We start from the raw sequence: 25,449 nt of genomic DNA, 5'->3' as shown, positions 1-25,449 counted from the left end.
CCTCTGTTCACTGCCTATAGGATAAATTACACACTCCTAGCTCCCTATTGTTTTAGGGTTACAAATATAAACTCATTTAAATCCTGGATAACCTGTCTCTAACCTAATTTTTCTAGTCATTTATTATTAGTTCCTTTTATTCTGTCTACTTTGGGCTACTGGTTTCCCCAAATCAGTATTCTACCTTCCGTCTCCATGACATATACTTGGGAGTGTCCTCTCTCTTCAACTCTGCCTTTCAGCATCTTTGTCTTGGGCTCAACTCAGGTGCCACCCTTCTATGAAACTTTCCTTGATCTCCAACAGTTATTAGTTAATAACAGTTATTTTTCTCCCTCTTGAAATTAAAATTTCCAAATTACACATCTGTAAACATCCTACATCCTTCCAGTAGAATAAAAGTTCCTGAGAATAAGAATTGTTTTTATTTTTGTCTTTGTGTAAAGTACATTCCTCTTAGGAAGTATTTATCCAATTGAAACCTGAAATGAACAGAGCCCAGTGTTTCTGTTTGAAAGTGAAAGAGAAAAACAGGATCAGAGAGTCAATCATAGGGGCAGCTAGGTGGCACAGTGGAGAGAGCACTGGTCCTGGAGTAAGGAGTACTTGAGTTCAAATCTGGCCTCAGACACTTAATAATTACCTAGCTGTGTGGCCTTGGGCAAGCCATTTAACCCCATTTGCCTTGCAAAAGAACTAAAAAAAAAAAAAAAGTCAATCATAAAAATTGATCCTCATATTCCATTCCAAGAGCATCTATTGATTTACTACCACCAATAATTTCCTGGTGCCAGATGATTTTTTTTCATCTTTTTGGAGAATCAAGTCTTTGGAAGTTAATACATACAATATGATGAAAAGATAGATAATGGAATTTGCTCTGTAATTTAAGAATGCAAGGATGGACTTATAATTCAGATGAAAAAGATTATAGAATGCTGAAGCTAGAAAGAATTTGAGAGTAGTCAATCAAAAGAAGGCCAAAAAGATCCTCTGATTCAGCCACTTCATTTCACAGAGAAGGGAACTAAGATCTGGAGAAGTGATCTGTTTTACCCAAGATAACACAGAAAGTTGAAAAGCGAGGACTAGAACTCAGGACTAGATTCTAGAAGGTCTATTATGTTTACCACATCACATTGATTCTAGTTTTATTTAAAGCAGATCATTAAGGAAGGGCATTCTTAGAATTGTGAGCAGTACAAGCCACTTGAAGCTCTGGTTATAGGTAATTGCTATGTTACAAAGTACTGATCTTCCTGACATCAGGTATGATAAAATAGAAAGACAATATGCCAATAAAGCCATTTAGCCCTATGGGGTTTGATGTTAAATGCTGCAGATGGAGTAAGTGACCTTTGAAAGAACGATACTAGCCTCAACTAGGGTAGGATTCTCTTAAAAATTCCCTCACCTGGCTCATTGAAAAATTATCTGTCTTAAGGGAGCATATCCTCATGTCCCTCTCTGCTCTGTAACAGCAAATTGCCATGATTATTCCAGGTGCATCATAATTAAGTATGAGAGTGAACCAGTGAACCAGGATAATACCTATGGGTATATTTTTTAACTGCTTTAAAGAGATCCATTCTTCAACTGGAATTTTTGTTCACTCTGAACATGGCCAAAACTAAAATAGAAAATTTTGTTGCACATTAATTACTTTTTGGACATGTACTTTTTCAGTACTTTTTAAATCTTTTTTGAGCTTTTTTTTACAACTTATATGGCATTCATCAATGAATCTGTGTTATACTGGTTTAGGATCATAAAGTATAATTCTTGCCTCTTATTGACCTAGTTTTTTCCTAATTATTGGGTCTCTGATAAATAGCCTTCTCTGTTACAGTATCTTTGGTTTTTGCTTGCTCATTTTTTTTCCTTGAGTTTTGTTTCTCTTAGTTGTATATCTCCAAGACCAGCCTCTGCAGGATGCCAACCAGATGTGCCAGCCAATCATTCCCTAGACCCTGCCTCAATGAAACCCTCACTGTAATGCATTCATCTCCAAATGGACTGAAAGGCCCAGAAGAATCTGGTCCTGAATAATTTTGAGGGGGGAATGATGCAAGGGGAAAGATGAAGAGAATTGTGAATGTAACAAAATTGGTTGGAGATGTAAACTGACTAAAAGAGAATTATGATTGTAACAGAAACAATTTGTAAGCTTAAAGGCTGCTCAAATTGGGTGGAGATCCCCATTCTTGATGTACCATTGATTCATTGTTTAATGTAAAATTTGTATCCTTATCTCTACCTAATTCCTGGTCCAGTGAGAGAAAGGGAGTTCACCTTTTGCTCTCTGGATGAGAGGCAAGACAAAAACCTGAGCTGGACCCCAGTTCAGGGCCATTGTCCTCTCTACCAGAGTGGTCCAGCCAATGCTGCTTGACTGTTTCTTTCTCTCTCTCTCTCTCTCTCTCTCTCTCTCTCTCTCTCTCTCTCTCGCCTTTCATATGTCTTGTAACCTTTTTAATAAACTTTTGTTTTATTCCACCCCCCCCCAAAAAGAATTGTGACTAGTAAAAAGTAAAAATGTGCTATTCATGAAACTTAATAGAGAGAACACTGGACCTTAGGGGTCAAAAAACTTTTGAGTCCCTGATCTTAAATTATTTCACAAATCATCTCTCTCAGAATTATTTTCCTTATTTGTAAAATGAAGACAATATATTACTGAAGCTAGAGATTGCTGTGAGGAAAGCACTTAGCAAATTTTGAAGTGTTACAGAAATAGAAACTATCATGAATATCCACTGTGAAATGTTTTAAGGATTTCCTAGTAAGAACTACTGGTCTTCTTTCTCCCCAGGTGACATCTAAACCTGGCTAACCTGAAGCTTGTGAATTTTCTTTTAAAATATCTTGATAAGTATGCATGTTTCTTTTGTAATTTTAATGTATTTTACATTAAGCATTTAAAAACATTGAGTAGGGATTCATAGACTTCATTAGACTGTAAAAGGGGTCTGTGAGATAAAGGTTTAAGATATCTAAACAGTTTTTGTGTGTCCATCAAAATAACTAACTTAAAATGTGCTGTGTACAACTGAAAGACACACACAAACCATTCCCAAGACACTCCCACCCTTACCAAACAATAGGATGTCTGTGTGTTTTTAATGCATCTAGAAATGTCCAAGTGGCTGTGAGTGAGGGGGGTGGTAATGGGGAATGATGAATTTCCTGTTTGATAGCTTTCCAGAGAAAACTAATAATTGAGATTGCTTTAGCCAGCAGTCCAAAACAAAAGTCATAAGAAAGATCTGTTCCTCATAAATAGCCCTTACCTGGCACAGGCTAATTCATCTCTTGCCTCTTATTAAAAAAGTGAGCCAAAGATACACAACATCCATACACAACTGACTGGAGAAAAGACGATTTTTTTTTTCTGCCTGGCACCTCTATAAGCTAAATTCTTCACTAAAGAAGGCTACTCCCTGGGGGGGGGGGGGGGAGGGCGTGGCTAGGTGGCGGCTAGGTGGTGCAGTGGGTAGAGCGCCGGCCCTGGAGTTAGGAGTACCTGGGTTCGAATCAGGTCTCAGACACTTGGTAATTGCCTAGCTGTGTGGCCTTGGGCCAGCCACTTAACCCCATTGCCTAGCAAAAACCTAAAAAAAAAAAAAAAGTCTACTCTATAATTGCCATTAAAGAAAAAAAATAAGACGATGTGTGTGTGTTAGAAGGAATATTCTAAGAACTACTAAGTTGAACTGTAGCTCTCTGTTGATTAGAAATAAGGGCATGATGACAATATTTTATGGTCAAACTGCCTTGACATTACAATTGTATGGGCTTTTATAGTAGTATTCATATGGCAGTCTACCTTCTACCATAAGGACAGATACACAGCTTTATACATTTATATAAATATAAATGTCTATATATATATATATATATATATATACAGGTTCATACACATTACATATATAAATCATGATTTTATATATTTTGCAAGTAATCCATTTAAAAATAGTTATCTGATTTATTCGGTTACTAATTGGTGATTGATTTTTGCTAATTGATTTTTCAGCAGTGGTTTAGGGGCAGTAGAACATTTGAAATCGGGACTAACCTGGAGGATCTGAGATGCTCACTTGTGGTAAGAGGAATAGATATTTAAGTCTGAAGGAATTGAAGAGCTGCCTTTCGATGGCCCTTCAGCTCTGATTAAAATACTGATGATCCAGCCATTGTAAAGGCTTTTGGGGGTCTGTAGCAGGTGCTGTGGTTCATAAATGTAAGTTTGATTTGGAGAAGTGGGGCTTTTTAGGGTGGTTCAAGCTGGAATTTGTATCCAAGAGATCAAAACCGGTCAATAAGAGCACTTTTGGCCCAATGATTGATTGGTTCAGAATGTTTTTGCTCTTCTCTGGATAAGGTCTTGGGTTGGTGTACAGAGCAGAGGTCTTTGCAAAAACTGGCAAACATGACTGATCCCAGATTTTCATGGGTCGGGGTGGAATTGTTCCGTTTTTTCAATTCTCTGACAAGTCTTCAAGTGCCCTGATCTCATTAAGCATTTCCAGTGGGGTCACCTCTTATCCAAAATGAGATCTGAAACCCGAGTTAAGGGCTGCTACGGGATTGAGGGTCCGGTAGAGGTCTACTGCCTCAAAGGAGGGAGAATGAGTCTACCTGACCAAACTGAAGCTGGCGTCCCACAGTGATGGGCCCGGGTCGAGTCCATGCAGAGGAGGTGGTGGGCTTGGCTGGGTCTCACGCTCATGCCCCAGCAGGGCTCACTGGAGGAGCTGGGCTTGGTGGGCTAAGTGTTTGGGGGGGCAGAACTGGGGTCACGGGGGGAGGATGCCTCACAGACGCGAATTCTGACCCACACCTTCCTGAAGACCAGGGCTCTGCATCAGTCGGGGGGCGAGTTGGTCCAGTTCCCCTGGCAGAGCACCTCCCCCTCCACCCGGCGTCCAGGTGGGCGCCCTGGGCGGGGCTCGGTGAGTCTGCGCCCGCGGCGCCCATCTTCTTGGGTCCCGGGGGGGGGGGGGGATTTCCGTTGCCAGGGTAACGCCGCTTCGGGTCTGGGCGGGCCCTGGGCTCGGCCGCGTGACTGGGGCCGCAGGCAGGGCGGGGGGATGGGAGTTCTGCGGTACGTTTCAGGCTTTTCCCCAGGAGAGGGGGCTCCGAGCGGGGTGCGGGACTCTCCCTCCCCGTGCGACTGAGGCGTTCTGGAAGGGGCTCAATGCCTTTGCCTCCCACCAGCCATAACGGTCCCGGGGGGCCTCGAGGCCCCGCCCCTCCCGCCCCTCCCCCGGCGCCCGCGCCTGCGCAGAAGAGCTCCGTCGGGGGTGGGAGGGATTGTGACGAGCCTCCGCTCCGCGGCGCGGTGTGGCGCGGCGCGGCGCGGCGCGGCGCGCTGCTCGGCCAGAAGAGGCGCAGGGCCGTGTCCTCCGCATGCGTGCTCAAATGCTCACCCCTCCCGCCCTACTACGACCCCCGCTCCTTTCTCGCCTTCACTCCCGCGCGCCGGCCTCGTGGCTCTGCGCCTGCGCACGCCTCCCTCGGCGATCCCGCGAGAGGTCGCTGGGGCGCGCCAGGGGGCGGAGCTGGCATGAGCGATCGGGCGCGCTCGCGGCCGGGGTGACGCAGAAGCCACCCGGGAGCAGGCGAGGTCGGAAGACCGGGCTGGCTAGAGCAGCCCGGAGCGGCAGCGTGCGCGGCTGGTGCTTAAGGCCCCGGGCCTCTCTGGGCCGAGAGCTCGCTCTCGCCGTCGCGCTCGGTGGTGGGAGCGGATCCAGGGCAGGGGCCGCCGGCGCCGCGGCCCCCCGGCGAACCTGTCTGCCCGCCCGCCCCGGCTCCCTCCCGCTGCGGGGCCAGCAGGCCCAGGTGAGCGGGGCCGCGGCGCCTGGAAGGGAGAGGCTAAAGTCGGAGGCGGGAAGGTTGAAGGCCCGAGGGAGGGCCCAGGCTTCAGGGAGGAGGTCCAAGGGGAGGGGCAAAGCCGCCACCCCTCTCCCCCCGCCCCCACCTCCCTGTGGCACGCCCGAATTGGCCAAACTTGGCCCTTGCTTTTGAGAAGCATCCAGTGGGAAGCCCCGACCGGGACAGGCAGAGGCTGCAGGGCCGCACTCCGGAAACGTGTGTGCGCGCGTCTAGGTGGTGCAAGCACACGAGAAGACAGGCGGCTTTGCTTATCCATTCCGCCCAAATTTGATTCCTGCTTAAAAAATTTAATTGATGAATCCTATCCTATAATCTATATGGCCGATCTGTCAGTAGGCGATTTCAAAGATCAAGGGTAGTTGTTGGCCTTGTTTCACAAATGCCTTTAGATAGTTGATGGGTTCACACCTCTTTCCTTCTGGAAAAGGTGTGGATGGGTTTTGTGAAGATTCTTTGATTTTTGGATCCATTCAAGTACTTCAGTATTCAGTCTCGCGTTTGATGTGTGTTTTCTATTTATTTATTATTAGACAGGAATAGAGGTAGCATTGAAAACCTCAGAACTTTTTTCCCCCAAGCTGCAGTTAGACAACCGAAGCCAATCTCTTACCTCAACATATCTCATTTGCTTCCTCAATTAATAGGTATCCGAGGCAGAGAGAGCCTGGTGATAACGCTTCTGACTAAATGCTTTCTAATCTTCCTTAAGCTTCCTCCCGAATGTGAATATCCTATCAGAGTCATTTTTAGCTTGACTCCTTTCTGTTGCCTTTGCCATGAAGTGAACGGCTTCAGGTAGCCCAGAAAGGTAGTTTAATTGTTGTGATCTTTGATGTCGAGTGTTTGTGTTTTTAGTTACACCAGAGAAATAAGACAGCAGGGTGGTTTTTGTAAAATTGAAGCTTTAACCATAACATATTCCTCTTATACAGCTGGATGATTATGATGGTAAAATTATAAAAACAGGTTTTTTTTTCAAATTTGAATCTCAAACAGTTCTGTAAAACCAGGGCAGGTAGTAGTACTACTTTATTTTTATAATTTGGGAAACATTTAAGTCTGAGAGATTGCTGATTTGCCCAAAGTTATACACCTGGTAGGTATGCAGCAAAGCTAGAATTCTAACCAAGGCCTGTTTCCAAATCCAGAGTTCTTTCCACTATGCCATAAACTACTTGTTTCATCACAAGCACTAGTTAGAATCTGAACCTCTTCGTTAACTGTCCATTTTTTGATTCTGGCAATTTGGTTCCCCTCTCAGCAAATCAGATTGACTCTCCTTATCTTACTTCTTTTGTTCAATTAAGTTATGTTTATTGTTACTTTGGTGGATAAAGGAAGTAGAAATGTCATCACCTTTAAGGAAGAATTCAACTAAATGGGACATCTACTCATTTGCTGTGACTAGGAAATGATTTAAGAACTCCTTAAGGACTTGGATAGCTTGTGTTTATATTTGTAAGTCTTAAAAAGGGTTTTGTGTGTTAAAGGAAAGGGGTTAATTAGACTTCATCAGGGTTAATCCATGTTATCTTGAAGATTAGTTTTGAGTATCCCATTTGTGGCACTTAATGTAGACTTTTATTCTGCTTCTAGTCTCTACTGGTACATCTAATTTGAATTTATAGAGTAAAAATCTTCTGGTCTTTTTTGGGGGCTTAGCACTAATGTAAATTTCGATATTAATTGGCTAGGGACTTTGCCAGTACAATGAAAGTTTATTGTGATGCAGCACTTGGATATATGCAAATCGACCTTTCATATTTATAAACTTTTTAATAATTAAATTCATTGAATTCCATTATGCACCAACTTCAAATGAATACTACAATATAACAAATAGTATTAGGTGAGATTCCTTTCTTTTAAAATTTTATTTATGTAATTTTGTAAGCCTTTATAGATTACCCCCACTCCATTATCAATATCTTTTAACAAAATATAACAAGTAAATTAAATAAGATAAAAGAGACCTCATCCTGAAATAAATGTAATATTCTTCAGTTTTATCATCCCCCCACCTCTCTATTTTTTAAATGATTTTTCAGTGAACAAAAATCTGTTTTCCTATCCCCCATCCCATTGGGGAAAAAAAGAATAAAAAAATTCCTTTTAATAAATATGCACAAACAAAACAAATTACCTCATTGGCTGTATGTTATATGTGTGTGAATATAAATGTAAATACACATATATACATATGTGTGTATATGTATATATGTAGAGAGTCAGACTCATTTTTGGCACTCCAAACCTATGTCAGGAGGTAGTGTGAATGATCATTGAGGTCATAGTTCTTACAGCTGTTAGTTCTTTTTACAATGTTCTTATAAAAATTATTCTCATTTTTCTATTGCATTCTTTTGTCAGTGTATAATATTTGTTATAAATTATTTTTCTAATTCTTTGAATCAGCTTATATGTCTTTTTATCTCTTCAAAGTCATGTTTTCTTATTTCTTACAACAATTTGGTATTCTGTCATATTCATAATGACAACTTATTAAGTCATTCTCTAATTGATAGGCATCTCTTGAGTTTCCAGTTCTTTTTCTCTGGATCTTTTCCCTTTTTCTTGGATTTTTCTGGGGTAGAGGTCTAAGAGAGGTATTTCTGAGTCAAAAGATATGCACTGATTTGTGACTTTTGTGGCATAGTTTCAATTGATTTCCATAAATGCTGGACCAGTTTATAGCTCCACTAAATAATAGTGTATTGATATGCCTGTTTCCTCATAGCTTATATGTTGAATTCTGTACTTTAAAATGCTGTTCTCTCACCGTGAAATTTATTTCCACAAACTCTTCTATTTCTAGTTTTATTTTTACCCATAAACTTCTATTTCTGAGTCCTGCTTTGTAGTCAAATATGTGTGTATGTGTGTGTATATGATAATATCTCTAATGAGATGATATTTGTAAAGTGCTTAGCATAGCTTCTATGTAAAATGTTTATTCCCATCCTTGATATGTTTAGAAATAAAAAGTTAGATAACACTAGACTTCAGTTTGGCTGAAGGAAGCTTCAAATGAACAATGGCAAATTTTGATGCTAAATGTTTGATACTTTGGATACATCGTTGTTACTTTCCTTTCAAAAGAGGATGTTTAAGTTGTCAGGTGGCTCTAATTTTAGTTGACATTTGCATAGCAGGGGTATAGCTTTTTTTAACTTCTCTATATTCCTTTTATTTTACGTATATTATATACTATTAATTTTTTTGCTTCCTTGGTGCATCCTCCTTTGGGTTTGAATTCCCGTGCCTCACTCATTTCTGAATCCATGCTAAAATGTATGAAATGATCTCTTTGTAAAAGAGATCTAATTTTGGTTTCCGTGGTTTAATCAAGCGGAATGATGTGAGAATTGTACACAGGTATGCTGTGATGGCTGACTTTTAGCCATTAGTTTATGGCAAATTAGAAAGGACCAGAAAAACTGGTTTAAGGTGATGGTTTGTCTTTTCTGAAAGTGGAGGGCCCACAAAGTTGGTTTAAGAAAGTTCAGTTTAGAAAATTTTATGTGATGTTTTTCTTGACAACAGTGAGATCAGCATCTTTGTTTTTTTTTTATCAGATTGAGGACAAGTATAATTTTCCTACGCTTTGGCTTAAATCAGGAAAGCACAGAGAAAACACATCTTCTTTTCTTTTTTTCTGTATGCTGTTGTGATAGATGAACTATCCTGATGCCAGACTGTATAATCTGTTTTCTTGGGACCAGTTTAGCTGAATTTGATAAGACTTATTACTAGGTTGACAATAGGGATGATGAGTGGTTTAGCCATAGCATCCCTTGAAAACCATCTACCAAAAAAACATGATGGGGCTATTGATTCAGCGTTGCTAGGGGAGTTGTATCCATAGGTATTTGAAGCAGTGAAGTACATAAAAACCCATCATTTCAAAGCATATGTTTTTATATTTAGATCAGAACTACAGCTCTCTGGCTTGTCCTATCATCCGGTCTTAGCTGAAGGTGTCTTCTCGGATTTCTTCAGGATGCCTGCAGCACTTGTGGAGAACAGCCAGGTTATCTGTGAAGTCTGGGCCAGCAACCTAGAAGAAGAGATGAGGAAGATCCGAGAAATTGTGCTCAGTTACAGTTACATTGCTATGGTAAACGTGCACTGTACTTGAATCACCTTCAGTTATGTAAATGAGGAAAATTAGATTTACTGTACTATTTAGTAAATTTGACTGACCAGGGATTGATAAACTACAGCCTTGGTAACCCACTGCCTATGTTTTTACAGCTTGCTAAGAATGATTTTTACATAAAATAAACCTTATAAAAACCATTCTTAACTGACTATATAAAAATAGGTTGTGAGCCCTATTTGGCCAGAGAACTGAAGTTTGCTGTGATCCCTGCACAATATAACCGGGGTAAATGAAATTGGATGATAAATTGTGCTGCTTTTATGAAACAAATCAATGTAGCAGCCAGGATATAGAGTGCAGCAGGTTATGGCAATAGCTTTTTGTATTATCTCCTTCCTGGACTGCTTGTAATAGTTTCCTGACTGACTTCACTTTTTCTAAGGGTCCCCTCTTCATTCTGTCCTACACATGCTGCCCAGATTAAAATTTCTAAACACTGCTGTCATTCCCCAGTTTACAACCCTCAGTAACAATAGCTCCCATTTCTATAGTTATTTCTTTACAGTTTACAAAGTGCTTTCCTTACAACGACCCTGTGACACAAGTAGTACCAGTATTATTATCCCCATTTTACTGAGGAGGAAACAGGCTTTTGATCAAATCGTGACTTGCCCAGGATCACAAAACTAATTAAGAGGCAGAGGTAAGACTTGAACTCAGGTCTTATATATCCATTGTTATTTCCTCTACACAATGTTGCTTCTCTCTCAGGGAGAATTAAAACCAGACTCCTTTGGTTAATATTAAAAGCCATTTCACAGGTTGGCATCAACCTACCTTTCTGATCTTACTCCCAATGACTATGTAAATTTTCACTGATTAAATTGATTCAATTTACTTTCCCTGTGTAAACATCTTATATTTTTCTGTTTCTATTCCTTTTCTCATGTGGTTCTCTTGACCTGGAATATACTTAGTTTTATTGTTTGCTGGTAGTAATGCTCTATATCCACTATATCTTTGCTTTTTTCACCTAAATGTCCCTCTGATACTGTAAAATCAACATGTTCAAAACTGAATTCATCATCTTTTCTAAAAAGTCTGTTTCTCTTGTGATACTTGGCAACAATATCCACCTTATTCCTCAAACTCTGACTTTTTCTACCTTTGTTCATTCCCCCATATCCACTCATCTCGAGTTAAAAAAATGTTTTCTGTAATACTGCATCTATGGCTTCCTTTTCACTTTTCCTGCCTTCACCCTAGTTTCAATCCTTTTCACTTTTCATTTGAACTACAATAGTGACTTCTGTCTCTTCTTTCTCCATCTATCCTTCACATAGATATATGAAATATTTTCTTGCAATAATCTTCCTAAAACAAAAGCTTGAATAAGTTAATCCTGTGCTCAAAAGCATTCAGGACCTTCATATTACATATAGGTAAGATACAAATACCTCCTCTTAGTCAATTTTGTCCTTTACTCTTTTGCCTCTTTGTATTCAAGCAGACTTGAAACTTGAAACATCTCCCCCAACATATTTATAAAAATATTCACTTGGATGTTTCCCTGCACTTCCCATTATTACCAACTCCTCCTTCACTCCCCAGGGTTCCTTTATCACATTTTAAGTTTGTAGAATGTAAGCAATTTCATTTTTTGTCTTTGTATCTCCAGTGCCCTGTTGTTCCTTTGCAAATACTTAATAAGCATTTGTGTTGAATATGTGGTAAATTGGATCATAACATTTATAATTTTCTGGTTCAGTTCCCTTATTTTTCAGATGAATATGAGGCACAGAGAACTTAAGTAACTTGCCCAGGTTCAGAACTAGATTGAGACTTTTTTTTGTTTGTTTTTTCAAGGCAAATGGGGTTAAGTGGCTTGCCCAAGGCCACACAGCTAGGTAATTATATTAAGTGTCTGAGGTAGGATTTGAACTCAGGTACTCTTGACTCCAGGGCCGACGCTCTATCCACTACGCCACCTAGCTGCCCCCAGAACTAGATTGAATACAGATTCTGAATCCCAAGTCTAGAGCTCTTCCCCCTCTAACTAGATACTCAAATTCTGTTCATGTCTAGTGAGAGTGTCTAGTCATTTTTGCTCACTTACTTTAAAGTCAAAACAGTTTCATAACTTCTTGGAATCCCATAATAGACATAATAGATTTGATGATGATGATGCTTCATTTTAAGTGGTAGTAGGTTGACTAGTTAAATGATTTCTCTATAAATTGAGGTCACAGTTTTACAAACTCTTGGGGAAAATAGATGAGTTAGCAGTTTAATAGCCATTCATTCATAGAACTTTGCACTAAGAAATGTATTTCCAAACTTCTTTTCTAGGACACAGAATTTCCAGGTGTTGTAGTGAGACCAATTGGGGAATTTCGAAGTTCCATAGATTACCAGTATCAACTTCTTCGGTGTAATGTTGACCTCCTTAAAATTATACAACTGGGCCTTACATTCACAAATGAGAAAGGAGAATATCCTTCTGGAATCAACACCTGGCAGTTCAACTTCAAATTCAACCTTACGTAAGTTTTCTGTGCTTTTTTCCTTACCTGCTAAATTGGCATTTTTTTGATTATCTGTGATTTCATTGGGTTCTTGTTTTTTGAACCAGTTTTTATTTTGACTTTATATTATTTAGTGAACGTGACATTTGAATTTAAGATGTACTTGGATCTATGGATGTCAGTATTAAAATTTCAGTACTTCCAGAAACCATGAATTTCTTGGTGTGGGTGATTCTTTCCACCAGTACCATATTATATCCTCTATGTACTTTAATGTGAATGATTTTTCATTAGTTGCTTGACCACAAAATTCATTATCTTGCAACCAACGTGATGATATATTTCTCTGGATTTATTTGCTGTACTTGAATATATACTGTATGTCATTGGGCTGATACTTGAAACCTTTCCAGAGAGGTAGAGCAGAGGGGCAGCTAGGTGGCGTAGTGGATAGAGCACCGACCCTGGAGTCAGGAGTACCTGAGTTCAAATATGACCTCAGACACTTAATAATTACTTAGCTGTGTGGCCTTGGGCAAGCCACTTAACCCCATTGTCTTGCAAAAAAACTTGAAAAAGAAAGAGACAGGTAGAGCAGGACAGAGTTTGTGCTCAGCTGACATACCTTTGAATCCACTTTTACCTTTATGCCAGGATGAAATATTGAAGTAGGTCTAAATAAGGAACATTTTTTTCCATCATATTTTCCATTCGGAATGTTTTTTAGCATTTAATTACAGTGTATTCCAGTTTGAACTATTCTTCAACCATTGGGCTTCATGGGGGGGCGTTGTATGTCTGTTTGTGTGTGTGTGTGTGTGTGTGTGTGTGTGTGTGACAGAGAGAGAGAGGGGGGGGGGGTAGACTCTCAAAAAATAAAGATTCCAGCAAAAAAGACTGAAATTATGACTTTGCTAGGGAATTTATGATGTACCTTTAAAAAGTAGGCTAACAGTATTGTAATAGTTCAGCCTATTTTAGAGGGATGTTAAGGCCATGGTTTTATTCAGATCCATATTATTAAATGGGGATCACTCAGGAATAAGTTCTTAGTAACACTTGGGGTTTTCTTGAAGCTAGAGGATTTTGAATAACTTAGGAGTAATGATTATTTTTAAAGTTTTGTTATTTTTATTTATGAGTCACAGATCTTTAAAGCTTTGAAGCTTTTGAAGTTCCTTTAAAGCTAACACGATGAAGATTATAAAGAGAAAAGGAGAGTAGAGTTTGTTTTAAAAATTACATAAGGTTGTAGGGTTTAGAGCTGGAAGAGAGCCTTGAGTCATATAGTCCACAGGTGTCAAACTTGTGCCAAAACTCCCTGGTATAGCAGAACTAGATTTCAATGTAATTGGGAAATGTAATAATTGAAAAATAAATGAAAATACAATAGAACATAAAGAATGTTAATTTATTGTTTTCTAGGTCAATATACAACTGCAATGGCATCTTTCTATTTTTTTGAGACAATAGTCTCAGTATCCTTATTTTATGGATATATACACTAAAATTCACTCAGGTTACATGACTTGTCTAATGTTGTATGGATACTAAAAGAGCTAGAATAGGAACCCAAATCTGAAACCAAATCCAGTGCTTTTTCCATTATTTCACCACGGCTACATAAGTGGAATAATAGAGTGCAATGTGGTACTAATTTTAGCTAGATAGGCAAAAACTGTAAATCATTTTTATGATACCTAGGTTATCTAGTGACTTTATTCGGTTATTTTAAAGGCAGTATGACATAATGGATAGACAGTTTACTGAACCCCCCTGTGGAGATCTTGATTCTGGTTTTCTTTCTGACCCATATACTGAATGTGACCTTGGACCAGTCAGTTAACCTCTGCTGCCCCACAGCCACACTCCAAGACTATCAGTTGAAGAACAGGTGCTGATTCATATAGAAGAAATTTTCTTACTGGAAGTTCCCTGTATCAATGTATTCTGATGTCTAGTACAAATATGAGTAAAAGTATACAAAGGAATAAAAGGAAGGAGGGTAATGGATTTTGGAGTGAGAGTTAAAAACCTGATTCTATTGCTTATATCATGACTGCTCTGTGATCTAGATTAACAAATTGTTTATGAAAGCATCTTTTGTCTCAGAGAAAGTTATTCTTGGGGAGGTTGATTTCATCTTTAAGAAAACAAGCAAGCAGAAAAAAAAAAACGAAAAACAAAGAAATAAACAAAAAAAATCCCAAAACGCAAGCAGCCTTCCAGAAATCATTTTAGAAACAATCTCTTCTGTATATCTGTATATATACCTGTCGATGTTTTAAAGTTACAACTGTAATTTTACATCACTTAATAAGTGAATGCCTTAACTTTTTTTAGAGAGGACATGTATTCCCAGGACTCCATAGATCTCCTTGCTAACTCAGGGTTACAGTTCCAGAAGCATGAAGAGGAAGGTATTGACACTTTGCACTTTGCAGAACTGCTCATGACCTCAGGGGTAGTTCTCTGTGACAACGTCAAATGGCTTTCATTTCACAGGTCAGTCCTAGAAAGAGCCTAAATAAATAAAGAGCTCGCTGAGCCTCAGCATAATAATGAATTTGACATGTGTTGTTCTCTGTTTCTGTCATCAGTAGCAATGATTAGATTTGGATATTGACTTGTTGCATATCCTTAACATTCATCAGTCTAAGGACAAAACTGGACCTGTGATAGGTGGTTTCCCAAGACATTTGATAGTCATCAGGTTGTTTAATTCTAGGAGAGTGAAGAAGTATATTCTATAGTAGTTCATTATGTTTTATTTTCCATTATTCTAATTGAACCATGAAGTCATTTTTTCCCTTCATTAGAGACAGGGCTATTTTCTGATTTTATGCATAAAATCTAGAATTTATGAAATTTTGTATTTTCTTATATCCTTTTGTAATGACCTATTATGTGATAATTCACTTTTGAGTTCAGTTAGTTTAATTGAAAAAAATTGGAAAATGTTGGAAAGTAGGCCTTAGTTTTTTATAGTATAAATTTTGAGAAGCAGAATAACAAGGTTATCTGCCATTTGTTTAACTTCAGTGATTGATTTCTTCCATACAGTGGTTATGATTTTGGCTACATGGTAAAGCTACTAACTGATTCTCGATTACCAGAAGAAGAGCATGAATTCTTCCATATTTTGAACCTTTTCTTCCCATCTATCTATGATGTGAAATACTTGATGAAGAGCTGCAAAAACCTTAAGGTAAAAATATTTTTCATATTCATAGCTGAATAAGGTCAGCTACTGTTTACTCAAAAAAGTATAAATATCACAACCCTAAAGATAGTTAATAACTACAGTAGGGAAGGCCCATTAATGCATTTGTAAAATAATGTTTACTTGGCACAAATAAGAAAGCTAATTCATAATAATTATTTCTGTAGTCTTTATAGTTTTCTCTCTTTAGAACATCCTTTGAAGTACATAGTACAAATATTATTATCTTTATTTCTGCAAATAAAAAAGTGAGACATGGAATTGTTCTAATAGTAGAAGCCTAGAAAGCATCAAGACCTGGAATAAGAACCCAGGTTTTTCAGTCCCATTGCTTTTCCCACTTTTCCATAATACTGCTTTTCCAAGTATTAGTTTAATAACTCTTTTTAACAGCTTAAGAAACATAATATTGTCACTAGCTAAATTAACATTAAAAGAGATAGTTCTATAGGAGCAAAAATTATAAATGAGCAATAGGCCAGATGATTACCTCCAGTGGAGTTTCATGATATTGCTATAGGATGTGGTTATCGCTTGATACTGTATAACCTCAGACCCTTGTAACTGTTTTGCACTCTTCCTCTAATTTATTCCTCTCATGTTGTTTAGTAGCTTTTCAAGCTTTTTCTTTCTTAAAACCTCTGCTTCTTTATTCCTTACACACATAAAAAAACTTAAAGAAACAAACACCCATTTTCTATATTTACAGTAATACTAGAGAGGAGAACAAGCAAAACAGACATTAAACAAATAAGCATTTTCAAGCAAAACATCTGTACAATGACCATATCTGAAAATGTATGTCTCTGCACCTTATGTCTGTCACTTCTTTGTTTGAAGTTGATTAACAAGCTTCATTATAGGTTCTTTGGAAACATGGTTGGTTGAATACAAGGAAGTTTTTCAAGTTATTTTTCTTTAGTGTTGCTCTTGTATAACTTGTTCTTCTGGTTTTACCATCTATGTCAGTTCATTAAACTACTCAGTATTCTTTGAAATTATCTTTTATTTGCACATGAAGTTTGCTATGTTCACATATCTTCAGGATCAAGAAGTCTGTTTTGCTTCCTCTCCTCTCTAGTATTATCTTTCCTCCTCTCCCCTATTCTGTTTACCTTTTGAGTTTGAAATATTTCTACTCCAAACTCTTTGTATTCATCCCTCCTTTATTATTATAGATAAGATTCATCTATGTTGACTTCCTCATTCCTTTAAGTTTGTTTACTCTTCTTGTCCTTTAACCCCCAGATTCCCAGAATTGAACTATTCTATATCTCTAATATTTTGGTTTATCTTATTCAGTTTATGCAGTATCATTTGAAGACATTAACGTTCTAAAGGATGATTGTTTCTTCTATTAGAAAAATTATCATTTGATTATTATACATCCTTTTCTAATTGCTCAAATAAATTTATCTTTCTAAGTTTACCTTGAATCTGTTTGTATTTCAAGTTTTCTACTCAGTTGGTAGTCTTTTCATCAATCATTCCATACTTTGAAGTCCCCTATTCTTTAAAGTACCTTATCCATTTATTTTCCTATAGGATTAAGTCCAGCCTTTGCAGGATAGTATTTTTTGACACTTGCTAGCTACTTTCATTCTTTTATTTATCTATATTTGTTTATTTAATGTTTTTATTGAAGTATTTTTCTTGCATCAGAGGTGTCAATCTCTAAGCCCTCAGCTTAGAACTCTACAACTCCACAGTCTTAAAATTGAGAAGTGTTTAACAAAATAAATAAAAATATAACAGAACCTAGTGTGGTTTTCTGAGTCACTATGTGACCTGCAGGAATCTCTTTCTATTTGACATCTTCCTTCTCTTCCATCCACCCTCCCCGTGAAAGTGAACAACTAGAAAAAGGTTGTACATGTACAATCATGTTTAATGTATTTCCATATTAGAAATGCTGTTAAAGAAGGATTAGAATTAAAGGGGGAGGGGCGGCTAGGTCTTAGTGGATAAAGCACCAGCCTTGGAGTCAGGAGTACCTGGGTTCAAATCCAGTCTCAGACACTTAATAATTACCTAGCTGTGTGGCCTTGGGCAAGCCACTTAACCCTGTTTGCCTTGCAAGGGGGGGGAGAGATCATGGGAGAAAAGAAGAAATACCATTCTTGATCATAGTTGCCCAAGTATTCCTCTATCCTCTCAGAGAAGATGTTATACCATTCAGAATAGCATATTATATAGTCCATATAACAAATAGAAATTTTTTATTATTTGATATTTTATTTTTTCATAATAACATTTAAAGCAGTTTTAACCATTTTTCAAATTTTGAGTTCCAAATTCTCTCCCTTCCCCATTAAGAAAGCAAGCAATTTGACATACATGTATAGTCATGAAAAGGAAATTTTCATGTAAATCATACTGTAAAAGAAAACACAGACCAAAAATTCCCCAAGAAAATAAAGTTATCTGCATTCAGTCTCCAACAGGTCTTTCTCTAGAAATGGATAACACCTTTTGTCATAAGTCCTTCAGAATTTTCTTGGATTATTATTTTGCTGAGAAGAGCTTAGTTATTCACAGAAAATGATCTTAAAATATTGCTGTTCCTGTGTATGATGTTCTTTTGGATCTGCTCATTTCAGTTTGCATCAGTTCGAATTAAGTCTTTCCAAGTTTTTTTTTCTTCTTTTCCAGTTCTATGCAAAGATAGTTTTAAACATTCATCCTTTTGCAAACTTTTGCGTTCTGCATCTTTCTACTTTTCCCTTCTCTTCCTTCTCCCCTCCCCATGAAAGTGAACAACTGGAAAAAGGTTGTACATGTACAATCGTGTTTAATGTATTTCCATATTAGAGAAGTTGTGAAAGAAGGATTAGAATTAAAGGGGGAAAAAGATCATGGGAGAAAAGAAGAAATACTAACATCTTTTTATTTCCCTCCATTCTTTCTTCTCCTTATTTTCTTTTTCCTTTCCCTTTATCCCTTCTCACCAATGTTTTGCTTCTGATGCTACCCACCTCACATTGTCCTTTCATTCTTTCTTACTTTCTTGTTGGGTAGGATAAATTTCTAAACCCAATTGGGAGTGTGTGTGTTTGTGTGTTTTTGTGTATGTGTGTGTGTGTGTGTGTGTGTGTGTGTGTGTGTGTGTGTGTGTACACATTCCCTCTTTGAGTTATCTATTGAAAATAAGATTTATTTAGTGTTTACACTATCTCTTCTTTCCCTCTACTATAATAGGTCCTTTGTGCCTTTTCATTTGGTGTTACTTATTCTCTAATGCCTCCACCTCCTTCTTCCAGTATAATCCTTTTTTTTTCATGTCTCAATTGTTTTAAAACTGCCTTGTATCCCTACCCCCAAAGTATACACCTTTCAACTATCCTGATAGAAGTAACTGGAAGGAGCCATAAGCATTATCTCACCATCATGATCAATTTATACCCATACCCTCTGTCTAATAATGTTCCATTCAACTATCCCAAGAGAAATATAATTCTCAAGAGTTACAGGTATTGTCTTCTCATTTAGTCTTACTAATACTTTTTTTTAGTCTTAGTGAGTAGGATTTTTTCTTTCCATTTACCTTTTGAGTCTTGTATTTGAAGATCAAATTTTCTGTTTAGTTCTGGTCTTTATCAGATAAGTTTGAATGTACTTTATTTTGTTGAAAGTCCATCTTTTCCTCTGAAAGAATATGCTGAATTTTTTAGGGTAATTGAGTCTTTCCCCTCCAGAATATCATATTCCAGGCCCTCTAATCTTTTAAATGTTGAAGCTGATAAATCCTGTCTATGGGCTCCCTGGCATTTAAATTGCTTCTTTTTGGTAACTTTGCAGTATTTGCTCCTTTAGTTGAAAACGCTGAAATGATGAGAACTCTGAATTTGGCTGCAATATTCCTCAGAGTTTTTATTTTGGGGGATCTCTTTCTATGAGTGATCAATGCATTCTTTCAAGGACCATTTAATCTTCTTGTTTTGGGATATTAAACTAGTTTTCCAGGATAATTTCCTACATATTTTCCAGGCTCTTTTTTTTTAAATTGTGGCTTTCAGATACACCAATAATTTGTAAGTTATCTCTACTGGATCTGTTTTACAGGTTTGTCATTTTCCCTAAGAGGTCTTTTAATTTCTAGGGTTTTGTTTTCTTCAGTTGGCTTTTTTGGTTTCCTTTTCCAATTGGTTGATTTTACTTTTTAGAGTAGTTGATTTCCTTTTCCTTTTGGCCAATTTTGCTTTTAAAGTTATTGTTTTCTTTAGTTGGTCATAATTCTCCTGTAAGAATCTCATTTCTCCATTTTTCTTCTTCTTTTTTGTCTTTGGTTTTTGGTTTTTAAAATCCTTTTGAGCTTTTCCAAAATGACTTTTTGAATTTGAGACCAATTCAAAAACTCCTTTGAAGCTCCATATGTAGGTATTTCATTACTGCTTTTGTCTTCTGAGATGGTATTTTTATTGTCCCTATCAGAATAGGAGCTTTTTTGTGCTTAGTGCTTTTTTTGCTCATTTTGATGGTTATCTCTGCTCCTGGGGCATAGGGAGCACAGTCCCAAACTTTTTGTGCTGGGGCCAGGGATCTGGTCTCTGGCTTACCTCTTGCCTATGGCACGATACTAGTGATTTGTTTCCTGTCTTAGGATAGCTCAACTCAGTCCTGCCTGTTATACCAGAGTTCTTGGGGCCCAAACTTTGTCTTCCAAGCTTTGGTTGGGATCCTGACTGCTGGCCTGCTGTACCACTGTCTTGCTGAGTCTAAACTTGAGTCTTAGCTTTGGCTTTGAGTCTCTTGCTGGCTTTCCAGCTTTCCTACCTATGCTGGGCTACATTCCTCTTTTACCCATGTGAAGTTTCTCTACAATAGCTTGATTTGAAAACTTGTTTTAGTCTGTTTTTGTGGTTTCTTTCATTTAAGAGTTTGTTTAGAGGCTTCATTTATAGTTGTAACAATAAATAGTAATTTTTAAAGAAAAAAAAGCTGGTACAACTAATCAATAACATTAAAAAAACCCTAAAAATTCATACAATGTATAAAATATTGGCCTCCCCTCTTTAAAAAAGGGTGGTTTATGGAGTATCTTCTCATATTCTTCATTTGAGTCCTATATAATTTTGTTACATTCACTTTTGATTTTTTAATGAGTAGTTTTTTCCATTTACCATTGTAGGATAATTATTATTCTTAGTTGTGAGTCTCTCTTTTCCCTTTTGGAATAATTGTACTCTAGAATCTCCTTTTTATGTAGAGTAGAAGCTGTCAGATCTTCTGTTATCCAGTGATTCCTTGTACTTACATTGTTTCTTTCCAGGTGCTTGCAGTATTATGCTTTGATATGATAACTCTGGATTTGACTTTACTGGGATTTTTTCCTTTTTCCCCAGGGAGGGTATCAGTATATTCTGTCTTCATTTTACTTTCTGATGTTAAATAGATCTCAACACTATTTATTTATGATTTCTTATGATATGGCCTCCAGGCTTTTATTTCCATCTGTGCCATTAATAGGGGTGAGGTAAACCTCAGAACTGAGTTGTTTTTACATTTCTCTACTTATTAGTGAGTGGGGACATTTTCTATGATTTGACTATTTCAGAGTGTTTTTTTGCTTTATACCTTGATTTTGTCATTTGCACAGGTAGATAGATATCTATCCATTTGTCAGAGCATTCTTTCCTTTCTGGAGCAGTAAAATTAGGGGTAGAAGGATGTTACCTTTAACCTGTCTTTGAAGTCATTTGTTTCTTTTACCCCAGTCTCTATATTACTTAAGTTTTGATGTTCAGATACTTATTAGTTGTCATTCTTTTTATGCTAGTATTTTATAGCAGCCTTAGAGTGAGACAGGGCTCCACCAGACAGGTAGGGTAACTATATAAAGAAAGAGAAAAGAATGGAATATAATATGACTCTGGGAAGAAAAAAGCTTTAAGAACTTTAGGAAGGAGATACTCCTGGGGTGAAGCCAAGGACAGATCAAAGGTTAGGCAGGTTTCTAAATCTACATTTTTCTAAGAAGGGAATTAGTTTCTTCAGATAAAAGATTTGGTTCTGTAATTTTTTTTTTCTCCTTCCAACCACAGGGAGGTCTTCAGGAAGTTGCTGATCAGTTGGATTTGCAACGAATTGGCAGGCAACATCAGGCAGGCTCAGACTCACTGCTCACCGGAATGGCTTTCTTCAGGATGAAAGAGGTGGGGCTCAGCTCAGGTTACAAGTGCTGCCTTCAGATACTTTGGATACATGGGAAAGCATGATGAATACTTTTGTGGAGTTGTTACAATTGTGTTTACCTCTTTGTGATCCCATGTGGGGTTTTCTTGACAAGAATACTGGAGTGATTTGCCATTTCCTTTTCTAGATGAAGTAGGCAAACAAGATTAAGTGACTTGCAGGGGGCACCTAGGTAGCACAGTGGATGGAGCACTGATCCTAGAGTCAGGAGGATCTGAGATCAAATCCAACTTTCAGACACTTAATAATTACCTAGCTGTGTGATACTTAATCTGTTGCCTTAAATTAAAAAAAAAAAAGATTTAAATGATTTGCCCAGGGTCTCATAGTTAATGTCTCAGAACGGTTTTCAGTTCATGAAGAGTAGTCTTCTTGACTCCAGGCCCAGCACTCTAGCCAAACCATCCATTTCTATCTAACCTGCTCCAATGATGAGTATAAAAGTCAACAAAAACAGTCAGATACAAAATATCACCTAATTTAAAAAAAAAAGAAAGAGAACCAAAATAATTAACAAACAAGTGAGATCCTTTTGTGCCTCCTTTTTGTCCTATTTGAAGTTTCAAGGGGTCACAATTATTGTCATATATGGTTTCTTTTAGAATTTGAGGGAAGTTGGGTAATAATATAGTAGCATTTTTACCTTTGCCCAGTTTTTCATATTTTACAGTTTTATAAAGCATTTTTCACAACAACCATGTGAGGTTGATGGTTCTTATTTTCCCATTTTTACAGTGGTAGAAACTAAATTGTACCTCTTATTAGGATAGTTGAAAGGTGTTTACTTTTGACAGGGGTAGGGATACAAGACAGTTTTTAAAACAATTGAGACATGAGGAAAAAAGGATTATACTGGAAGGAGGTGGAGGCATTAGAGGATAATTAACACCAAATGAAGAGGCACAAAGGACCTATTATAGTAGAGGAAAAGAAGAGAGTGTAAATACTGAGTAAATCTCAGAAAAGGGAAGGGTTTTGTCCTCAGTTTTAGAAATGAGATGTGAGAGAATGTGATAAAATATGTGATTATTTTTGATTCCCAAATCTGTTTTTCCTCCCGTAATAAGATATTCTAGAACTTAAATAGTTGAATTCAGACTGAGGAACAGATAAAACTGGTAGCAGCTCAGTATCTTTTAATCTGAAAATATTGTGGATGATTAGACAAGTTGTAATCTATTCAGTGTTTTGCTTCCTTCCTAGGACTGCCAAAAGAAACTGCTGAGATTTAAGAAAATTTGTTAGGTTATAAACTTTTTTATTTATATGGAAGCCTTTTAATTGCATAATGTATTGAGTCCTCTGTAATCACTCAATTAAGACTAAAAAAAGCTTGGAACCCCTCATTTTAGACTCATTTACCTATGCTCCTTGGTTATTTAAAGTAGAATCTGAGAATATTAGATTTGGAGAAGACTAGATATAATCTAGTCCAGCCTCATTTTACAGCTGGAGAAACTGAGGGTATTTGTTCAAGATCACAATCCCAGTTAGTTTAGAATATAGAATTCTAGATAACCCAGCACAATGTTCTTTTCTGTACACCATATTGTTTGCTTTCTGAAGCATCAGTTTTTATCTTGGAAATTGAAATGTTCATGACATTGATGCTTTTGAGATACTGATTTAGTTGATGCTTCATGTGTCACATTAAGTCAGGAGAACTGGATATGATCTGAGCTAGAAGTATGACAAAGGACATAATAGGAGAGGCTGGGAAAAACAAACATTTGTTTGTAAAATCTGCAGAAGGCTTTTAATCTACATTATCTTGTTTGATCTTTACAACACTGACTATAGAGTACTCACTTTAGTATATAATCATGTTAATGGTAGAGATAGCATCCTCTTTTTACTGGAGGCACCTGAGGCTTAGAGAATTGTGATTTGCTACCAAGTTTTGGAAAGAGCATTTTGAAGCCCTGTCTTTCTGAAGACATTTCTGAGACACTTTGGTTACAAAGTAGCACAATATACTGGAAAGATGTGAAACCCTGGTGTCAAACCTACCCTATCATTTCTCTAAAATGGTGATAATACTTCCACTCTCCTTTATTAGTTATTTTGTACAGGTAAATGTTTTGTAAACAAAATATTTTCAAGCTATGCAAAATCCTTTTCTGGTTAGGAACCAGTTTTATTACTCATTGAAAATATTAAGAAATATAAAGTTCCTTAGGGTGTGTGTTATATGGTGAACAATCTCCAGTAGAGACTGAAATTATTCAGTGTTGTGGGTGGTAAGTGTGCATTCTTTTAGAAGGCTTCATCTTAATATTATTCTCATAGTGGGTTTTTTTTTCTTTTCTCCAGTTATTTTTTGAGGACAGTATTGATGATGCCAAGTACTGTGGACGGCTCTATGGCCTTGGCACAGGAGTGGCACAGAAACAGAATGAGGACGTGGACTCTGCTCAGGAGAAAATGAGCATACTGGCTATTATCAGTAACATGCAACAATGACAACAGGGTATGGCTCTGCAGGATGGGTCCAATTTAGTACTGGTGCTTGCTGTCCTGACTGGTCTCTGTATGTATGTATGTATCTCTCTCCTTTCCCAACAGAAAGCTTCTATTGAGTGAATTGTACCTACAGTCTGCATTGAGCAGAAGGACTTTTGTTTTACTGAAGGCAAATGATGTCTTCATTTTAGATCCAGATGAAAGTTCACTCTGAATTTGTAAACATGTCTTCCCCCAATCCTTATCCCCAATCCTTTCCTCTCCAGTTGCCATCTACCACCTGCATCTGTGGCTCACTGGATACCTTTTTACTATCAGGGACAAGTCAGAAAACAAGTAAAATGTATATATACCTCTTATTTGTTGTCACTCTTTTCATTTTAAAATTTGTTGCTAATCTCTGAGAATGAAGATTTAACTCTTGATACCAGCTGAGCTGAGAACTGCCAATGAAAACAGGATGGTATACTTGTGGACTAGTTTGTAGATGCTTGGTTTTTAAAATTCTCCAGAGGTAATGTTCTTTTCCTTATACCTATTAGTTTGTCTTTGTTACTTGTCCACTGCTAGAATGGAAAAATTGTTGGTCTACCCTTCAGTCATGGCAATCTAAAGAACTCAGTATTTGGCCATTTAAGTGCATTGTTCATCATGTCAGAGATTTGTTGTTACCAAGTTTGCATCATCTGAAGTCTTTTTAGGTATTACTTGATAAAACATCTTGGACTAGATGAAGAGATAAACCTCTCAATTTCTGTTTCCTAAATAGGAACTTTGGACAACTGTCTTCCAACACAGGAAATTAATTTTAGATGGGCATTTGGAATTCTACCACTTCTCTTCCTCTTCATTCTTATCTTTACTTTCAGTGAGTCTGAATAAGGTTGAGGAGGAGGTAGATTAATGTGAGTGTAGTGGTTAAATGTAAAAAGGGCAACATGGATTCAGTCTTTGTTTATATAAAATGTAAAGGCCAGAACAATGATTTCTTTTTAAAAAATCTAGTCATTCAAGAATTAAATTTTCTTTAATGACTGCAGTGTGAACTC

The 25,449-nt window shown here is 37.5% G+C and overlaps 2 protein-coding genes and 1 long non-coding RNA gene across 5 annotated transcripts in view; 2 read left to right on the top strand and 1 right to left on the bottom strand.

Annotated features, from left to right (window-relative positions):
- Positions 1-5,189, bottom strand: part of FAXDC2 (fatty acid hydroxylase domain containing 2) — a 38,841-nt gene extending 33,652 nt beyond the window's left edge. Inside the window, exon 1 of the mRNA XM_074212546.1 lies at positions 4,076-5,189. The gene's annotated coding sequence lies outside the window, so the exon portion shown is untranslated. The remainder of the gene's footprint in view (positions 1-4,075) is intronic.
- LOC141506101 (uncharacterized) lies at positions 1,197-4,139 on the top strand. The gene is made up of 3 exons (XR_012473765.1): positions 1,197-1,269; positions 2,813-2,872; positions 4,034-4,139. It is a non-coding gene; the product is annotated as an uncharacterized LOC141506101 (long non-coding RNA).
- A 179-nt stretch (positions 5,190-5,368) lies between the features above and the next one.
- On the top strand, positions 5,369-24,759 carry CNOT8 (CCR4-NOT transcription complex subunit 8). Of its 3 annotated transcripts, none has more exons than XM_074212543.1 (7): positions 5,702-5,841; positions 9,823-10,012; positions 12,347-12,540; positions 14,866-15,027; positions 15,586-15,730; positions 21,787-21,897; positions 24,251-24,759. In XM_074212543.1, exons 2-7 carry the CDS (start codon positions 9,896-9,898, stop codon positions 24,398-24,400), a joined length of 879 nt encoding a protein of 292 aa, XP_074068644.1. In that variant the 5' UTR covers positions 5,702-5,841; positions 9,823-9,895; the 3' UTR covers positions 24,401-24,759. The 3 variants fall into 3 exon arrangements, with proteins under 3 accessions (XP_074068642.1, XP_074068644.1, XP_074068643.1); XM_074212542.1 differs by lacking the exon at positions 5,702-5,841 and adding an exon at positions 6,014-7,353; XM_074212541.1 differs by lacking the exon at positions 9,823-10,012 and having other exon boundaries at positions 5,369-5,841.
- The last annotated feature ends 690 nt before the right edge of the window (positions 24,760-25,449 follow it).

The sequence above is a fragment of the Macrotis lagotis genome, chromosome 1 (genome assembly GCF_037893015.1).
Source record: "Macrotis lagotis isolate mMagLag1 chromosome 1, bilby.v1.9.chrom.fasta, whole genome shotgun sequence".
Taxonomy (NCBI): Eukaryota; Metazoa; Chordata; class Mammalia; order Peramelemorphia; family Peramelidae; genus Macrotis; species Macrotis lagotis.
This window is presented reverse-complemented; position numbering and strand designations above follow the sequence as displayed.

What these genes read in the sequence shown, in the direction of transcription:
- CNOT8 (XM_074212541.1), top strand. Translation starts at nt 5,410, where the DNA reads ATGCGTGCTCAAATGCTCACCCCTCCCGCCCTACTACGACCCCCGCTC. An exon ending in AACTTCAAATTCAACCTTAC is followed by an intron (nt 12,541 to 14,865) that starts GTAAGTTTTCTG and finishes AACTTTTTTTAG; the next exon opens with AGAGGACATGTATTCCCAGG. An exon ending in CTTTCTTCAGGATGAAAGAG is followed by an intron (nt 21,898 to 24,250) that starts GTGGGGCTCAGC and finishes TCTTTTCTCCAG; the next exon opens with TTATTTTTTGAGGACAGTAT.